This window comes from Sminthopsis crassicaudata, chromosome 2, assembly GCF_048593235.1.
Source record: "Sminthopsis crassicaudata isolate SCR6 chromosome 2, ASM4859323v1, whole genome shotgun sequence".
Lineage (NCBI taxonomy): Eukaryota > Metazoa > Chordata > Mammalia > Dasyuromorphia > Dasyuridae > Sminthopsis > Sminthopsis crassicaudata.
Genome location: NC_133618.1, coordinates 176,577,331 through 176,596,355, shown reverse-complemented (window position 1 = coordinate 176,596,355; position 19,025 = coordinate 176,577,331). Strand labels below are relative to the sequence as shown.

General features: G+C 33.6%; 1 protein-coding gene across 1 annotated transcript in view; it reads right to left on the bottom strand.

Moving 5' to 3' along the window:
• Positions 1 to 19,025, bottom strand: part of FERMT1 (FERM domain containing kindlin 1) — a 55,496-nt gene that overhangs the window by 8,132 nt on the left and 28,339 nt on the right. Inside the window, exons 9-13 of the mRNA XM_074287898.1 lie at positions 17,948 to 17,997; positions 13,789 to 13,913; positions 10,811 to 10,917; positions 9,297 to 9,518; positions 5,589 to 5,713 (exon numbers count right to left, since the gene is read on the bottom strand). Of these exons, the coding sequence (XP_074143999.1) occupies positions 5,589 to 5,713; positions 9,297 to 9,518; positions 10,811 to 10,917; positions 13,789 to 13,913; positions 17,948 to 17,997 (629 nt within the window). The remainder of the gene's footprint in view (positions 1 to 5,588; positions 5,714 to 9,296; positions 9,519 to 10,810; positions 10,918 to 13,788; positions 13,914 to 17,947; positions 17,998 to 19,025) is intronic.

Genomic DNA, 19,025 nt, shown 5'->3' with positions numbered 1-19,025 from the left:
CATTGTGTGTAAATATGGTCAATGTTCCTGGTTCACATATTTTGGAAAGTTTTTTTTCTTTAAATAATAACCTTTTATTTTCAAAATAGAAGCAAAGATAGTTTTCAACATTTTTTCCACAAAATTATGTGTTCCAAATTTTCCTTCTTCCCTTCACCTTACCCCAAACACATTTTATTAAAGATATTGGTAAATTCCTTGATAGTGAGTAATCCAATATAGGTTAAATGTGTACAATTCTTCTAAACATATTTTTATATGCTGCACAAGAAAGATCAAATCATGGAAAGTTTATAATCATAAAACCACTGCTCTTAAGACCGTCAGGGTACATTATTATGAACCACCAAAACAGGAGCAGAACACATATGGTAAGAAGAAAGGTAGTGCATGGATAGGGGGAAGCAAAAGAAAGAATGAGGGAAACAGTTCAGGGAGAAGGGAAAAGCTGGGAAAACAAAGTCATGGGATACTTTCCTTGGGCTAGTAGGATAACTGCCTCAGGGGGATTAATTCTAGACAGTAGAATAACAGAATAGCTGCAGGTTCATTTACTTTGTTGGGATGAGTTAAGAATGGATTTTTTTTTCTTTTCTAACTATAACTTTGGGACAAGAAATAAATATTAGCTAGATTTTCCCCCCCAGGAAACAGGAGAGCCATGGAGTCTTTCAAACTATTCCTATTAGGGCAGAGTTGTTACAGGTAAGGCAAAGGATGAAGTAAGATTTTCGAGAAGAGCCATAACTGTGCTTTATGTAAAACCAGGATCTGACCAGGACCTGAATAATAGACTTTTGGTGAACAAAATTGGTTTTTGTTCACCAAAAGTGAACAGTGATAATCTAGCTAATTTTCATCATTTTATATGAGAGGAAACAATTCTAAAGAGGTAGACTGTCTTGCTCAAGATGATATATGTTAGCTGTAGAGTTACTTACTACTAGACTCTAGATTCTCCTAAATTCCAATCTAGTGTTTTTTCCACTGTTTAACAAAAAGGATAAATGATAGGGCAACTCCTTGTTTATAGTAGTAATTACAGAATTTCTTCAAATGTGAATCAATTTTCAAAAGGTTTTATTAGCACATACTTTTCAGCAACGTAGCCTTTTCTTAAAAATAAAGTTAAGCATTCTAAAGGACTTAGCTTTTTTTTTTTTTAATCTTAGGGAGGTAAAATATAAAGAACAGAAAACTGGAAGTTGAGATTTAGGTTCTGTTTTGATTTCACTTAATGCTATTATCTATGTGACCTTGGCCAAATAATTTAGTAACTCTGAGTTGCAATTTCCTCCTCTCTTAGATAAGGGAATTGGACACATTTGGAGTCAAGATAAAAATGAGACAAGACCAAAAAGATGGGGAGTGAGCAAAGCTAAGATAACCTTCTGGAGTTAGGAATTTATGATTATGAATAAAGGACATTTGGGCATGATCTGACATTCAACCTAGATTCTGGGAAAACAAATGTTAAAGAAGCCAGAGGAAGGATAGTTTCAAATTGGCAAAATTATAGAGGGGGAAGTCAGCCTAAGGTAGATGGAATATTAAAAAATGAAATTCTTAAGTCACAAAAATAAACAATTCTAATAATGAGGAAAAATAGGATTTGGCTAAAAAGATCAATATGGATCTGCAAAGAATTCAAATAAGTACAAAAGACAAGGAGGTTCAGTTTACAGAGAGTAAATATAAATAGCTCAGAGTGTCCTGAAGCGATGAGAAGCTGAAAAGTATTTTTTTGTTGTTGTTGTTGAGAAAAAGGAGTATCAGAGATAGGACAGCACTTTTACTGGAGATAGATCAGATGATAAAAACTGTCAGCAGAGAGAAGACATCTGCTCAACTTTCATTTTGGTTTTCTTATATCTGACCAGGAGAATGACTAGACATTCAAAAGAATGACTATGGGTAACTGGGAATTGATAACCAAGATAAGGAATGAATGAATTAGTAAAAGAGCTCTTAATGAATTCAAGTCCCTGGCCCAAATGAACTATATCCTTGGTTCCTGAAAAGAGCTGACAGATATGACTGCTAAGCCAATGTTAGGAAGAAATAAAATATGATGGAAAATGGGAGAAGTGCAAGTATTGTCCTTATTTTCAAAACAGGGGAGAGAATAAAGTCTGCCATACAGCCCAGGCAGCTTAACTTCAATTCCTTGAAAAATTCTAGAGTACATCATTAAAGAGATGGTTTGTGAATAGCTAGAAAGGAAAGCTGTAATTATAAGGAACTAGTGTGGTTTTATGCCAAATTCCACTTTAATAACCTTGTCAAAAAAAGGAAATGAGAATAAAATGATAGATGAGGGAAATGTAATAAAGGATGATCTCGATTTTAGAAAACATTTTGTAGAATACTATATGCCATTCTTGTGGCAATGAAAAAATATGGAATAGATGATTATATGAAATTTTAGATGTGGAACTGAATAGACAATCAAACTCAAAGAGGAGATTTTAATGGCTTAATGTCAACGAAACAGGTTTCCAGAAGTATACCAGAGATCTGTGCTTGATTCTATGCTATGAACAATGGTATAGATGGCATTGAATGGGACTAATGGGATGAAGTTTTCTCAGTACTGAGCCACAGGATCCCTGTTCCCAGAGTTGGGAGACTGGGCTTTAAACTCTGGGTCCTAGAAAGACCCTGGGGGGGTGGGGATCACATGAACTCTGGAGAAAAGAACCTTGAACCCTGGGATGCAGGAAGTTAGTGAAGTTACAGGAGGTGATGTGACCCATAGGAAGCAGACAACACTGGTGACCACTGTTCAAGGATGGTTACGTCCTTTTATTAGTCTATCCAATCTAAAAGGCATGGGTCTTTTCCTATTTAACTGGCTGTTCTACTTCTGGCTAGACAGGTTCCAGGGGCACATGTTGGGAGCTGGGATAACTCCCAGGTGTGTCTGGGCCTCTCCCTGCAGGGACTAAATAAATGCTTTTTCTTTGTACCTGAAAATGTCTCTGATTAATTAATTTGGGAAACAGGATCCAGCACCCATCCCACACAGCATACTCATCTAACTTGTGGGATAACAACATTTGGATAGCTAACATATGGGATGACAAAGTCAGAATCCTAAAAGCTTTTGACAGTTGGGATCAAATCCAATAAAATTAAATAGTTATAAATATAAGATCTTACTTTGAATTAAAGTATAGTATGGAAGGTATAATTAGACAGCATAGTCTGTCTTAATAACCACAATAACTAGGTATTTTAGTGGAGTGCTAGCTCAGTGTGACTTGGCAGTGTGATCTGGCCCTCAAAAAGTAAACAAAAAAAATCTGGAACTATTAAGAGAAGCATTGCTTCAAGAAATAAGGAGGTGACTGTCACACTGTCCTGCGCTTTTACCAGACCTTATTTTGAGTACTTTGTTCAGTTTGAGGTGTCAGTTTAAAAACAAAGATAAAATAGAGTGTGTCCACAGAAACCAAGCAGGGTGGTGAAGACTTTGGAATCTAAATAATATGAAGCTCAGTTGAAAGGAATTGAGGCCATTTAGTTTTTAAAAAAGAAGATGAGGGAAGAGCAGATTATAATTTATTTTCAAAATACTGGAAGGGCTTGTCACATGGAAGACAGATTGTGCTTATTCTATTCCCGAAGGCTGGAACCAAGAGCAAAAGGTAGAATTGCAAAGAGCTAAATATAGACAGTGTCAAGAAAAACTTCCTTACTATTAGAGCTGTCTAACAGTAAAATAGGCTTCCTTGGAAGCTAGTGTTTTTTTTTTTTCCCTCCTTGGAGGAAATGGCTGGAAATAATTTTTGCATTATGTAACTTAAAATTTATATAAATATATAAACTTTTTATAAAACATATATTAAACAATATATAATTATAACTGTGGGAATTCCTTATGGGTATGGTTGAACTAGGTTAAAGATTCTTTACTTTTTTTGTGTCATGGACCCCTTCTCAGAATAATGCTTTTAAATGCTTAGAATAAAATATATAGGATTACAAAAGAAATCAATTATACTGATTTACAGTATACAATTATCAGAGTTTCTTAAAAAAACAATTTCATGGACCCTAGGTTAAGAAACTGGCCTGCTTGTTTCCTGGGGCCTCTTCAAATTTTCAAATTCTCTTATCCTAGAGTCATACAATCCATTTTGGCTTGAAAGTTCATTTCTAAAGAAAGCGGCAATAAACATTCTGTAATTCAGTCTGGTTAAAAAAAAATCCTATTGTAACCTCTTGACCATATGCACATTTATTAACAAGGGAAGACTTTTTTTTTTTTTTTTTTTTTTTTTTTTTTAGAGGGAGAAACTGGGTTCTTGGATAATAATGAATGAATGTGTGTGTGTGTGTGTGTGTGTGTGTGTGTGTGTGTGTGTGTGTGTGTGTATTTCTTTTTTAGGGTAGCTAGGTGGCACAGATAGAGATAGGTCCTAAAGTCAAGAAGTTACATATTTCTGAATTCAAATTTGGTTTCAGAAACAAGCTGTGTAACCTTGAATAAACCATAACCCAGTTTGCTTTAGTTTTCTCATCTGTAAAATGAGACAGAGAAGGAAATGGCAAATTATTCCATTATCTTTGCTCCCAAAAAACCCAAATGGGGTCATGAAAGGTCAGACATAACTGAAAATGACTAACAAAATTTCTTTCTTTTTTCTTTTTTGATCTTAAGGAATGATGGATGGGAATTTCAGCATGTATTTAGACCCCTATTTGAAACCATTTTGTCTGCTGCTAATTTCCTCTGACGTTATATGTATAGGGGAGAGGGAAAGAAAGATTATAATGCAATTCTAACAGGAGATAAGAGAGGCTTCATTAGCTATTTTGATGGCAGAATGTGATCTAACATCATTATATATAATATATATGTAACTATGTATGTATATATACATATATGATGTTGAATCACTGTCATTAAAACAACTAGTTATATATTTCATATGTAGTTAATATATATACATGATGTTGATCACATACTACTAAATACAAGTAAATATGATGTTGAAACAAATGATACTTCTTAAAAAACAAATTGCACACAAGAGCATTCATAGTCATAATTCTCATTTATTGCTCTTGTAAATTGAAATTTTTTCATTGATAAACTTATAATAAAAAGTATAGTTTAAAAAGCATTGTTTGATATTTTAAACTGATACTTCACATGTCTATAATGGAAATAAAGTACCTAGAATAATGTATAAAGTTGTAGCATGAAAAGAGGATGCCCTGCCTACTGTATAGTATCTACTCTCCCATATTGAGAGGATCAAATTCAACTCTGATTTAAAAAGACAATGAGGAGCTACGATTTACTTTTAGGAAATTAAGGGACTGGACTTTCTTTTCTGCAACAAAGGCTTCTTAAAAACAAATTTAGATCATTTCTAACTTTTAACTGCATTTCAGGGTTCTTATACTGTGAGTGCATTATTTCATCATATCAAAAAGTTCTGTTAACTCTCAAAAAAACCTTTGATTATTAGTAAAACTGTAGTACATAAATTTATACCAATAGAAAATGAACCAAATTCCCAATAAGTCATTTAAAATCAAAATACATAAGAAAGAATAAACAATGTTATCATTACCTGACAATGTAGTACGTGAGCCCAAATTCTGGTAAGGACTGCCATGCTTGGATAAAACGGAGCTTAGCTTCAACTAGAGACATTTGTGCCACGTTCTGGTGGGCTTCCAGAATTCGAGCTGCCAACTAAGAACAATAAGAATGGTTTGACGAAGGCCAGTCAATGGCTGTCATTATCATCATTAGTTCTAGAATACTCTTCAAAGAAGATCATAAGAATTCTAGGAATATCCCTAAAATAACTTCCTCATCCTTAATTGTTTTAAGACAATTTCAATAAATCAGAGTTAAGTGGAAGTTATCAGCTATATTATCAGGTATTATTTGATCATACAGGTAAGTTCTGATGTCTCACTATGGATTTTCTTAGTCTACTGCTTTCCTTTTATTTTAAATAGCTGCTAACCTGCTCAGATGAAACTGCCATTTGTTAAACCATTTATTTAGTCACACTTTCTTCTACATCCTGGAAGAGTTCTTGGCTAAAATCTTATGTGTTAGTGTGTGACATAATGGAAAAATCTTGGACTTCAGAGGTGCAATTTTGTAGTTGCATAGGAATATGATTCTGGAACTTAGGAGTTTACAGACCAGATATGATTTACTAGTTGGAGCAAGGGAATGCTCCTTGTATGTTAAGTTCTATAAAGCGGTCATTTACATTTTGGAAATGGAACAATAATTGAAAGGATTTTGAAATATGTAAAGTTTAGAAAGGATTTTGAAATTTCCCTTCTTTTTTGGTATTAAACATATTTCATATAGCATATGGATTAGAAGAGAATTTCCATGAGGGACTTTCATTTTTGAGGGACTGTTTCATTTTTGTCTTTGTATCACCAACACTTTGCATATAGCAGGTGCTTGAATAAATATTTGTTGGACTGAGTTACTAATTATGTATTCTTTGCCAAGTAAGCCACCTGCACCAGTTTCCTCTCTGTAATACAAAAATAGTAATACCTGCCCTGTTTACTTTACAAGAATGCTATTTTGAGGGCCAAATGTATGTGAGACTTTACAAACCATAAATTCCCAAAGAAACATCATTGTAATTCTCTTCATGTTAAGAATATAAGGATTGCTGTAGAAAGGTTAATGGTGTAAAATGATTTCACTGAAATGCTAAAAATTCTTATCAATAATGCACAATGAGATGACTATCATTGAAGGAACAATAAGATCTCAATAGGGAAGACTGAGGGAGTCTGAAGAAGTTGAGTAAAAGCATATCAGGAATGAGGAACATGCATATTGCAACAAAGGGGAAAAGAGGAGGGTAAATTTTGAGAATGGGGAGTATTCTTATTAGGCAACATGTAATAATTGACAGGGAGTGTTGTGAAATAACATAAACATGATATTTCGGGATCAGGAATACGAGGCTGATGAATTTGGACTTACTCAGCACTTAATAGAAAATATGAGTGTTTGGACTTCAAGTCAAGTCAAATGGGGACAAGGATAGAATTAAAATTATTGGCAAGAAAAGGTCATCCTTTATAGGATAGGACATGCCCAGAAGATAATCAAGGCCCTCTTTATTAATTGGTGGAGGTACCCAAATCTTTTGTTCCTATTTAGAAGTCTTTGCTATACTTCCTGTAATGAACTCTTCTTTCATTTTCTTTAATTGAAGTCTCTCCTTTCATTCAAGGTTTAACTCAGGTACCGGTTTTCCATGAGGCCTGCCCTGATCTTAGTTATATTTTTTCCCCTTTCCATCCTCTTCTACTGAGAGCTCATAATCTTTTTTGGATCATAGACTACCACCCTCCCTCCTCCCCACTTCCATCTTTGGCAACCTGCATATTCCTTCTCAGAATAATCTTTTTAAATGTACAAAATATATAGGACTGCAGAGAAAACCAATTACACTGAATTAAAAAATTCTTTTAAAAGAAATAACTTCATGGATCCCAGTTAAGAATTTCTGATTTACAAATTCAAAAGTGGTCTATCTTTCCTTAAATTTGTCATGGCCCTTTGTCTGGGTCTTTCTCTTATATCTATCACATACTGAGTCATAGTCAATTATAAATTTGTTTTGTTTTCCATTTTGTATTGTAAGATCCTTGAGAGTAGGATCTAAGTCCTATCTTTGTACTAACATACATATGTACTTAACATAGTACCTTTTATATATAGTAGGCACTTAATAAATGTGTTGAGTGGTTTTTTAAAAAATTGAAACTGAAAACAGCAGAGTGTTCCAGAGTCAGAGAATTTGCTTTTACTGTTTTTCAGAATTTCCTAAACACTGCAGGTCTAGGCAAAAAAAAATACTACATATTGCCAAAAATGAAATGGACCTTGTCCTCAAGAAGCTTACATCTTATAAGATGTGGGGGAAAAAGAGAGAGGATCAGACATGTACTTAGATAAGTAAATAGAAAGTAATAAAATGTCATTTCAAGAAAAAAGGAGAGAATTAACATCAGATGAAAGCAAGAACAATTTCATATAAAAATCAGAGTTCTGCTTTGAATATTTGCTGCAATTCTTTTCTTAGTCCCTGTCAATTTGCTATTCCTGTTCCCTGTACATTACATTTTATTTTTACTTGTTTAGGATGTCCTATTAAGTGAACTTAAATCGTGCTAAAATTTTAAGTCTAGATTATCAAGATAGGTGGGTGGTATAATAGATAAAAAAATTGGATCTGGAGTTAGAGACCTGGATTCAAATTCTCCCTGGTCACTTAACATCTACTGACTTCAGTTTCCTCAGCTGTAAAATGGGGTTAATAATAGTAAATAATAGTACCTATCTCTTATGATTGTTATGAAGATAAAGAGATAATATTTATTTTTAAAAGTGCTTTGCAAACCTTGAAGTACCGCACAGATGCTAGCTATTGTTATTCTTACTGATGTTTTTAATTGTTATCATCATCAGTATACATCCTTTTCATCTCTAGTGTATAGAACAGTGCCTATAGTGTATAGAACAGTGCAATTGCTCAATAAGTATTCATTATTAATATCCTTATTTGTAAGTATAAATTATTTCCTTTTTTTCTTTTTTTGATTCATGTTTTGACTTGAGAATTACTATAAACCATGCTAATAATCAGTGCTATAGCTAATCACTTTAGAGTCACTATCCACTGTCAAGAGCAAGTAATTGGATAAAAAGTATAAAAGGGGCCTCTGGGAAAATTGTAATTCAGAATATATGTAATACAACAAACAATTAATATAAATTCAGTTTAGTGAAAGATAAAATTAGTTAATCTGGTGGTTTAGGGAATAGAACCTAATAACTGAAAAATACCACAGGGATCATTTAATCTAACCTATAGGTCTGAAGTTCCATGCTGTTTTCTATTATACCAGAAAGGCTTCAGCAAAATAGATACTGTTACCTGGAGAAAAATATTGCTTATGGAAAGTACGTAGGAGAGAAGTTGGTATTCTTGGAATGGAAAAGGGTAAAGGCAAGTCCCAGGGAGGGGCATATCAGAGGGGGGACTTCCTTAAGAGGATGTCAGGAGAAAAACCCAAAAGTGAACAGCCTTCATTGCACTCCAAAGTCCCTTTGTCCTCTCCTTGGCTGATGTTTGAGTTTGAGCTTCCCTTATTTACTTCTATTTTTACTTAGGAGCAACATATGTTACATTTTTGAATCCTCTAGGTTTTCTGGAGTGAAGACCCAGGGGCCCTAGACTCTGCCAACATTACAACATCTCTGCCAATGTCAGAATTACCTGTTTAGACTTGTATTTTTTTGCACACCGGGGTGACACAAAACATTCTGGTTTCATATCCATACATTCGGGATCAGAAGATATCTGTGAGGTTGTATTTCTGTTTTTCATCTTCAGAAATGAAAGAATGTTGTTTACTTCAGACCAGTAGGAACTATCGGCCATAGTTTTGCCTTTTGAAGCTAAGATGCAGGCAGCCATCCATCTGGCATACTGATTTTCCTGTAACACAAATATGACAGGACCCTAAAATATTATCACAAACAATGTATTTTAATAGAAATTATGGGTTCCCCCTCCAAAAAAGAATACCTCCTCATCAGTAACTATATTTTCCATATATCAGGAAGATATGTCAGTATTGCCTATACATTGGCTTCTACTATAACAGGCCACCAGCACCTTTGACACAATAAAGATATGATGTTAAAAGCAGGTTATAGGGGCAACTAGGTGACAGTGGATAGACACCAGTCCTGGAGTCAGGAGGACCCGAGTCTGACCTCAGACCCTTACTAGCTGTGTGACCCTGGGCAAGTCACTTAATTTAGATTTTCTCGTCAACTTCTTGTTTTCCCTTCCCTCAAAAAAAGCTGGTTATTGGAAGATAATTATATAAGAGTACAGTGATGTAGGCAATTTTATGAGTGTTAGTTGTAGAGCAGTTACCCAGATGTATCGGCAGAGGGAGTTTTAGTTTATCCTTATACCATAAGATTACTGGTATGATTTCTCTCCCCTTCCAAAAAAACTTGAGTTACAATTTCTTCCTTTAAATTACCTAGCATAAAATTGCTAATACTCTGTAGTGTTGCTAAGTTGCTACAGCACAAGTAGTTTTATGATGTTCTGTGCAGTGTCTAACACCATACCTCGATACTATTGGCACTTAAATAAATCAGTGATGGAGGAGCAGCTAGATGGTGCAGTGGATAGAGCACCGACCTTGGAGTCAAGAGGACCTGAGCTCAAATTGGACCTTAGACACTTGACCCTCACTAGCTGACTCTGGAAAAGCCACTTGATCCTGAATGCCTCAGCAAAAAATAAAACAAATCAATAACTGAGTATGAATAAGTCAAAACAACAGGCGTTTGAAAGTATCACTCTACACATTTGCTTTCTTTTCCTTATTCTGCTTTCTCCCTTTAGGAGAAATAAATAAAAACAATTTGTTTATTTGCATTTGCCACCTTATAGTCCACTGACTACTCTCTTGCCTGGATCTTACTATAGAGGTGTGCAACCAATGATACAGGGATACTGAAAAGGAAATCACAAGTAGTCTTTATCATTGCTTACTGTATAAACACTTCTATTTTCCTCTCTGATCGAAGTTTGAAAGTATGGAAGGGAAGAATAACAGGAATAATGATTAAAGTTAGAGGGAACTGAATCAATAATCCCTCCAAACATTAATAGCATATATGTGAGAGAATCCTTTACTTGCTATGACACACTATTTCTTATGTTAAACAATTAAGCATTCATTCAGTTTCACCTGTTTTACTCACATTGTCACATCTCAAATATACTTCATTCATACCATCAGCCACAGGGATTAGCAACTTGATTCCAAACTTTCTCCCTGATACGTTTACATCAGGTACAACTTCACAGCCTAATGAAAAAGGGCAGGGAAAGCAATTGATTTTTGAGGATTCACTTTTACATATTATGAAAAGGATGTGGATTATTAATTATGAAGTTGCTCATCAGCTTAGTCATGCCTTACATTCTAATATTATTATATCTATAATTAATTATAGATTATAATCTATGACTGCAATCTCTTGGTTTTAAATTATATTACTCCTCTCTTATCTGTTCTTCTCCAAAATGCTGATCCCTCTTGGAAGAAATCCTGAAATTTTGACTAGGCTGATTAAAAATTTTGCTTTTTAATATCAACTGGGTCCTTACTATACATCAATACATTTATCCATCAATTATTTACTGTTTCCAACAACATTGGATCCAATATTTTCTCCTTAAATCCCCAATTTGCTTTGCTTGTAACTAATATCTACTTAGTCCCTAAAATTCCTTTTAAATTTGTGTCCTTATTCGTGGTTCCTTCCATTTATTGCGCCTCAGCAGGAACGATAATTCTCTTTTTCCCTTATCCTTTGTTAACCGTAAAATATTTAGAAATGTGAATTATCATTACTGATAATCCTCATTGTGAAGTCCTTTTTGTTAGAAAACATATCTAGCTCTCTTTTATTAAAAATAGAAAAACCTTTCCTTGATTCTGCTTCTCAATATAACATATTTTCCCCTTCACATTCATTGCCAAATTTCTAAAAAGAGAAGTCTATACATTCTCTATTTTCTCCTCAGCTCCTTCCAATCTGGCTTGCATCCTCATTATTCTACTGAAGTGGATTTTTCCAAGGGCAGTAATGAATTCTAAATATAATGCCCTGTCTCTGATTTATTGCCCTCATCTTCCTTGATAAATAGTACAGGATATTGTGGATGACCACTTTTTTTCCTTGGTACTCTCTCTCTTCCCTTGGCTTCCATGACGTAATAAATCTCTTATGGCTTTCTTAATTCTCTGGTTATTCTTTTGTCTCTGGAGTCCTTGGTACTCCCTTCATTCTCACTTTCTGTGACTTCATATAGTACCCCAGACATATCTGCAATTAGATTTCTATGCAGATTATTTTCAAATTTATATCTTCTCCCCATTCTCAATTGCTCCAATTCCACATTTTTCTGCTGAATACAGGTGAATGTATCACTAATACCTCAGAATATATCCAAATAGAAATTATATCATCACCTTGAAATTTATTACATTTTTCTTATTTTATTGATGAGATTGTTAACCTTTCAGTTATCCAGGCTTACAATTTTAAATTCTTCTTTTGCTCTTTTCTTTCCCTTATCCCTCAAATCTAATCAGCTGCCAAGTTGCATTGATTTTTCTTTTGTGATGCTACTTGTACCTCTCCCCTCACATTGTAGCTACCTTAAATTTAAGTTCCTATTTTCACTCACCTAGACTTTATGTGGTCTCCAACTTGGTCTGCTAATCTTCATTTTAATTCCTCTCTTTTCCATACTTAATATGTCTGCTAGTTCTAATCAGTTCTAATCACATCACCTCTTTATTCAAAAACTTGAATTGGCTATTTCCTTCATAGTAGAATATAAGTACTCCAGATTCTGACTTTCAAAGTCAATCAGTCAATAGACATTCCATTAAGCACCTGCTATGAGCCATGTACTGTATTAAGTTTTGGGAACATAAAAAGAGACAAAAGACAGATCCACATTTTTGTCCCAACCTAATGCTTTTCTTATGCCATGACTTATTTCAGCCAAACTATATAATCTTTTCTTTGTTCTCCATTTTTGTCCTTCTCCTTGCTCATGCTATTTCCCTCTGCCAAAAAAGGATTTCCCCATTTTCTATCTGTTGAAATTCTTCCCTTCCTTCTAGGATGAAATCGGGAGATCTCTTTCTTGAACTTTTTCTCTGATTCCTTCATTAACTTGGATGTGGGCACTTTCCTTCAAGTTTCTCATGGCATTTGTCAAAACATTTTTGCCAAAATTTGACTTTTTATTCTCTTTGAATCACTTTAAAACTGTTACATTATAAGCTTTTTTAAGATAAAAGTTTGTAATTTAGTTATTTTTGTATTGCTAGTACTTAGACAACATTTGCCATTGTAGTAAGTACTTAATGCTTGTTGAAATAAAATATTACATCTTTCCTTAGGTTTTTCTCTTAAAACATGGAACAGAAAAAACAGATTTTTTTAAACAAGAAGTCATTAATAATTGATTGAAAAAAAAGCAAAATTATTCATTACTCCACTATTTGCTTCAGATATAGTAACAATGTAATTTATTAGTTTGGGATTGTTGACCTTAAATAATATATACTTATTAGTAAGAATAAAACTCTAAAATAAATCAAATATAGTTTACTTTCATTCAGTATGGCAAGGAATATAATTAATCAAATAGTCTGGTTATCAGTTACTATTCACTCATTAACATTTACTAAGAATATACCTCCTCCCTAGTAGGAACTAAGATATCACATATGCCATACATGAATTAGTAGCTTCAAATAGACTGCAATACAATAAAAAAACATTGCTAAAACTATTATGAACTAAATTTAATCTTCAATTAGTCAAAAGGCACTTCAGGATCTTGTAGTACTTTAGCATCACTATAAGGAACATCATTTATTTTTTTCTAAATATATGGAAATATTGGTTAATGCAAAGTTTTTAATAAACAGGATGCTAGACTGAAGAAGTTATAGTGCCAAAATAGAGGCTTATTCTACATGTTGAATGGGACCTTGAAGCAGATTATATTTGGGGTAGGAGATGAAACATCCTTTTCACGGGCATGCAAAATAATTTAAACATTGGACTAAATCTCTTAATTTCCAAGGCTTTTCTACCTTTAACCTGTTAGATTAATCATGACAATTCAATCTGACATTGAATATTCTTACCTCTAAGATGTAGTCGTTCAACTGGTTCTCCTTGTTCAAGGTCCATATTTTTAAAGTAGGCTATTGAAGTGTCTTTAAAGACAAACCAATATTGTTTGAAAGTTTTTAATGTTAGTTTTTTGGCCCTGAAAATGAAAGAATAATAGCTTAGTAGTTCCAAGAAAAATAAATGTACATATAATTTTGAACAGGATACAAAAAAGACTACTTTCCTCTAGTGCTCCTTTCATACAATTTATAATAAATTAAATCCTTTTGAAATTTGAGGATTACAAAATCTAGAGTTGGAAGGAGGCCATTTAGTCCACTGCTCTCATTTTATGGATGAGGAAACTCAGGGCTAAGAGGTTAAGTTACACAGGCAGTTAGTAATAGACTTGGGATTGAGGACTTGAATACAAGTTTTCTGATTCTAGGTATTTTTCTTTTTCAATTATATCCAGCTGCCTACTAATTTATTTATAAAAACTTGAAATTAGGTTTTTGTATGAAAAAACAAAAGCCTGAGGGCATTTAGGACAGTTCTTAGATAGAAAATAATATTCATGTGAACAAGTACAAAACTTTGCTAGTTTCTACATGACATGTTTAAGAGAATTATCAAAAATTTCTGGTTAACATTTAAAATTAGTTTAAAGAGAAATTATTTTTTAATTAATACATTTTTAAAAGGTAATACTAGCTGAGATTTGAACAACCCAAATTTTAAAAGAAATATTTTTGGGAGACTTCCTGGAGCCAAGATGGCAGAATAAGCAGTATATCACTGTAACTCTCCCATATTAACCTCTAAACAACCATAAAATAGTACCTCAAAACAAACCCTGCATTAGAAGAACCAGCAAAAAGATGGTATGAAATGATCTTTTAATCCAAGAAGCTTGGAAAATTAGCAGAAAAGGACTGTCTCAGTTGGGTAAAAGGGGAACACAATCTAGAATAAGAAGCTTCTCAGAAAGTCAACAGTAAGTCTCACTGCAAAACCAACAATAGATTTTGAGCCCTACTGTGGTGGAACAGACAAATGACAAAATCAGGACTTTCCACAGGCTTCAGCATAGCCAGGGAAATGGCAGACTCCAGTTCTGAGAACCTCAATATGCTTCAGCAAAACCCTGGATAAATAGGCAACCTCCAGTGGACAAAACTCTACATATTTTAGAAAGTAACAGGCAAACAGGTAGACACCAACCCTATTAATGCCTAAGCAAACAGATAGCCTCTAGCTGTGAGACCACCAGAAACACCTACTGCCCTCAGCACACACCAGACACTAGCATTAGACCCCCAGCTCAGCACTGGGTTAGCCACTAGCCACTGCCCACTCTTCCCCTTCAGTTCAGCATTAGATACAAAGTTTTCCTATGGGAATTTTATACATGGGATAACTGGGGCAAACATAAAGCCAATGGTACATTTATGTTAATAACTATGTAAATTAACTCTGGCCTTCTGGATTCCAAGCCTGATGCTTTATCCATTGTGCCACTGAGCTACCTCTAAGTAGTCTTATAGCTGTATCTGCATGAAAGTAGATGAAAACTCATAGAGGGGTATAGACAATGAGGGTGTGTTGGAACAACCTTATGAAATTTAAAATATTTTAAAAACAAAAACAAGCAAAAATCCATTAAGCTAAAATTATAGAGTTTCACAATATCATAAGCAATCTCCATTTATATTCTTTATGTAAGAGAATGTTTATATATCTGTTAATGTCTGTCATGCTCACAAAAATATATGAAACTAATAGGGATAATTGTAAAGTCCTATAGATGGTTTAGAAAATCCCAACTTCATAAGTATGGTATGATCAGGTAGCAATTTATCTGAAAAAGATTTTGGGATTTTAAAAAAGTGCAAACTGAATATGAGTTAAAAAAGGTTATGGCAGCCAAAAGATACAACTAAGATGATATTAGACTAAAGTAAGAAAAGTAGAAATAGGGAGGTTACAGTCCCCAGTGCTATGCCCTAGACAGGCTACCTCTTTGAAATGATAACAGTTCTGAGTAGTTTGGTTTATGAAGGATATTGATAAACAGTATAAAACAGAATTGATGGTTCTGTTACCAGAACTTCTGGGTTTGTACTCTGGCTTTGCTCCTTACTACCTCTGTGATCTGGCTTCCTTCAAATCACAACTAAATCCTACCTTTTATAACAAGTTCTTACCAAATCCTCTTAATTCCAGTACCTTTCCTCTGCTAATTATTTCCTATTTAATCTGATTTTTAGTTTACTTTGCATATATTTATTTGCATAATATCTCTCCATTAGACTGTAAGTTCCTTGAGGGCTATCTTTTGCCTTTTTATTTTATTTTTAAAATTTCTAACAGTGGGATGACTGGCACACACGATAGACACTTAATGTTAATTGAGTAACTTAACTTTCTTAAGTCAATTTCTTCTTCTTTAAAGTAAGAGGGGTAAAATGTCCAAGGTCTCTTTTAGCTCTAAACCTATGATTTTTGAATTTTATGCCACTAATGTGAAGTTGATCCAGAGGAGGGTTCTCATTTGGGACTGAACCTGAAGATCATTGTCACATGAAGATCTATTGAAGCAAGTGGGAAAGTTTAGCCTGAAAATACTTAATGTGGACATCATAATTCTCTTCTAATATTTGAGTACCCTCCACTTAGAAGGAGGATAAGATTAGTTCTACTTGGCTCTAAAGAGCAGAAGGAAGAATTTGGCACATTCCTCCTTGCACAGAGGAATTATTTTGCTAGTAGAATTTGAGTTCTTTGAAGGTAGGAATGGTTGTATTTATTTATTTTTGCTTTTATTTTAGTATGTGTGTGCACGCCTAATACAGGATTGTGTTATAATAAGTCTTTAAAGCATAGTTATTAACTTCAAGTTGAAAAGAAGACTTAGGACAAAAAGAAACTTCCTAATAATTATACTGCAGTAGATTGCAAGGTAAATTACTTCACTTTTACTGGAAGTCTTCAAAGAAAATACTGAATGGGTATGTTGTTGGGGATATTCTTATTCAGATATAGGAAAGCCTTCTGAAACATTGAAATCCTGTGACACTGTCTTTTTCCTTTTTAGTCTGGACTCATAATTTTATCAGTGTAGGAAACTCAAGCTGAGAAATTTCCCTCTATTGAAGCAGATCAAGCACCTGTCCTGTCTACCTAGTTCTTTTCTGGAGACTAGCTGTCTAACCATTTTGAAACACTATCTCATAATTCTGTAATAACCAATAAAATAATATGTAAATGTTTTGATTTATGATAATTCAGATAAAGTGATTAAAGAATATATCAAATTAATTTCTTGAGAACTGAGTTTCCGATTATAACTTTGTTTTTCAACATATTTGTTAGAAAAAGGGAAATTTAGGATTATAGCTATGTAAATCTATGGCCAGAATCACAAAACATTGGCTGTGACTGATTCAGTATCAGAAATACAATATAACAAAATACCCTTTGAACACTTGTGCTATATTTATATGTTATCATTCATTGAACATTTCTTTTGAAAGTCTTTGCCCTTTGACTTGGTTATAAACAAACCTGCCAGTGTTGTGGTGATATTGTTTTTTTAAGTGAAGCAGTCTAAGTCTGTTTGCTGAGAAAAATCAACAAATCATAATATGGCATGAGTAACTGATACAACTTCAAAGAAGTCTCACCTCTTTCATCTTAACACACCTTTAGCATTATCACAGATTTGACAATCATTTCTTTTATAAATAAACTCACTGACAACATAGCAAGCCTTTAAATAGGGTAGCAGTGAAAGCTATCTGAATTCAGTGACATAAAATCATACAACTCTCTGAAGTACAATGGTCACCTCTTTACATTGGAGCTTTTGCTTCTCAAAATTAAGGCAAAACTGTTTATGTAACTAATTTTGATAAATTGTTATAGGAGGACTTACCATTTATTAACTATTATTTTAATTGTGTCAAGTTGAAAAATATCATGAAAGCTCAAAGTATCACAGTGATTTGACTTCTAATTTGATCCTCATAGCTCTCGCTTGGGGCCATGATTGGTGCTCAGGGAAAGACAATTGTTGATGCTTCATCTATGGGTCTCTTTTTAGACATTAAATATCTGAGAATTCTTTATCCACAAAACTTGATTACCAATGATTTCTTGGTTCTCCTATGTAATCGTTTAGTTACTCACCGAAATAATCTGAGATAATCTGCAAGCTTTGGTATGTCTGTAATGTCCTCCTATGAAAAAGAACATAGCTTTTTACCAGCAGTAATTGCATACTTGAGTGCTTTTTAACTTGTGTGAAAAATTATTCCATTTCTACAAAGTTAAGAAAAAAATCCTTAGAAATAGTTTTAAAAATAACTCATTTATTGCTCATTTTGTTTTAAATGATCTGTAAATTATGCAGAAAATCAACACCAGTCGATCAGATTAATACCATGAAACAAACTGTTCCAAGTTTATTTTACAATATAAGTAACTACATTTAAAAAATTAGTCTATCGTTTGGCTTCATAGAACAATATCCAAAGACTAAGTTACTCAAAAAACAGTACTGTTTCATGTTTTCTTTCTAATATAGGCAATGTGTGAAAAGCAATGATAGTTAAAGGAACACAGATCTAAAACTCTGGGGTCAAATAGAAATTTCTCAGACATTTAAAAACTTTTTTTAAAAGCTTTTCACTTTTTACCTTTCTGGTCTTCTTAAACATTATTATCGTCTACATTCTCATGGTCTAGACAGACTCAAGGCCTATTTGTTCTTCTTGATCCATGATACTCAACCACCCATGTCTTGTCATTTTGCATTGGCTATCTTCCATGTGTGGAATATTCTTCCTTTTCACCTCTACCTTATTCTTAACTTATTCTTAGTTTCCTTCAAGACTCAAATCAAGCAAAGACTTTTTACACCAAGGGTTTTTAACTAGAAATTGTTTTATTTTTATTTTAAAAAATTTGACGGCTGTATTTCAATGTCGGGACAGCTAAGTAGAGCTCAGTAAATAGAATGTCTGGAGTCAGGAAGATTCTTCTTCCTGAGTTCAAATCCAGACTCACATACCCACTAGCTGTATAACCCTGGGCAAGTCACTTAGTTTCTGCATGTGTAAAATGAGCTGGAGAAGGAAATAGCAAACCACTCCAGTATCTTTACCAAGAAAACCCCAAAAGAGTCACAAAAAGTTGGGACACAAATAAAATAATTGAACAACTTCAATAAAATCCTATTTTTTATGAATTTAAAAACATTATTATG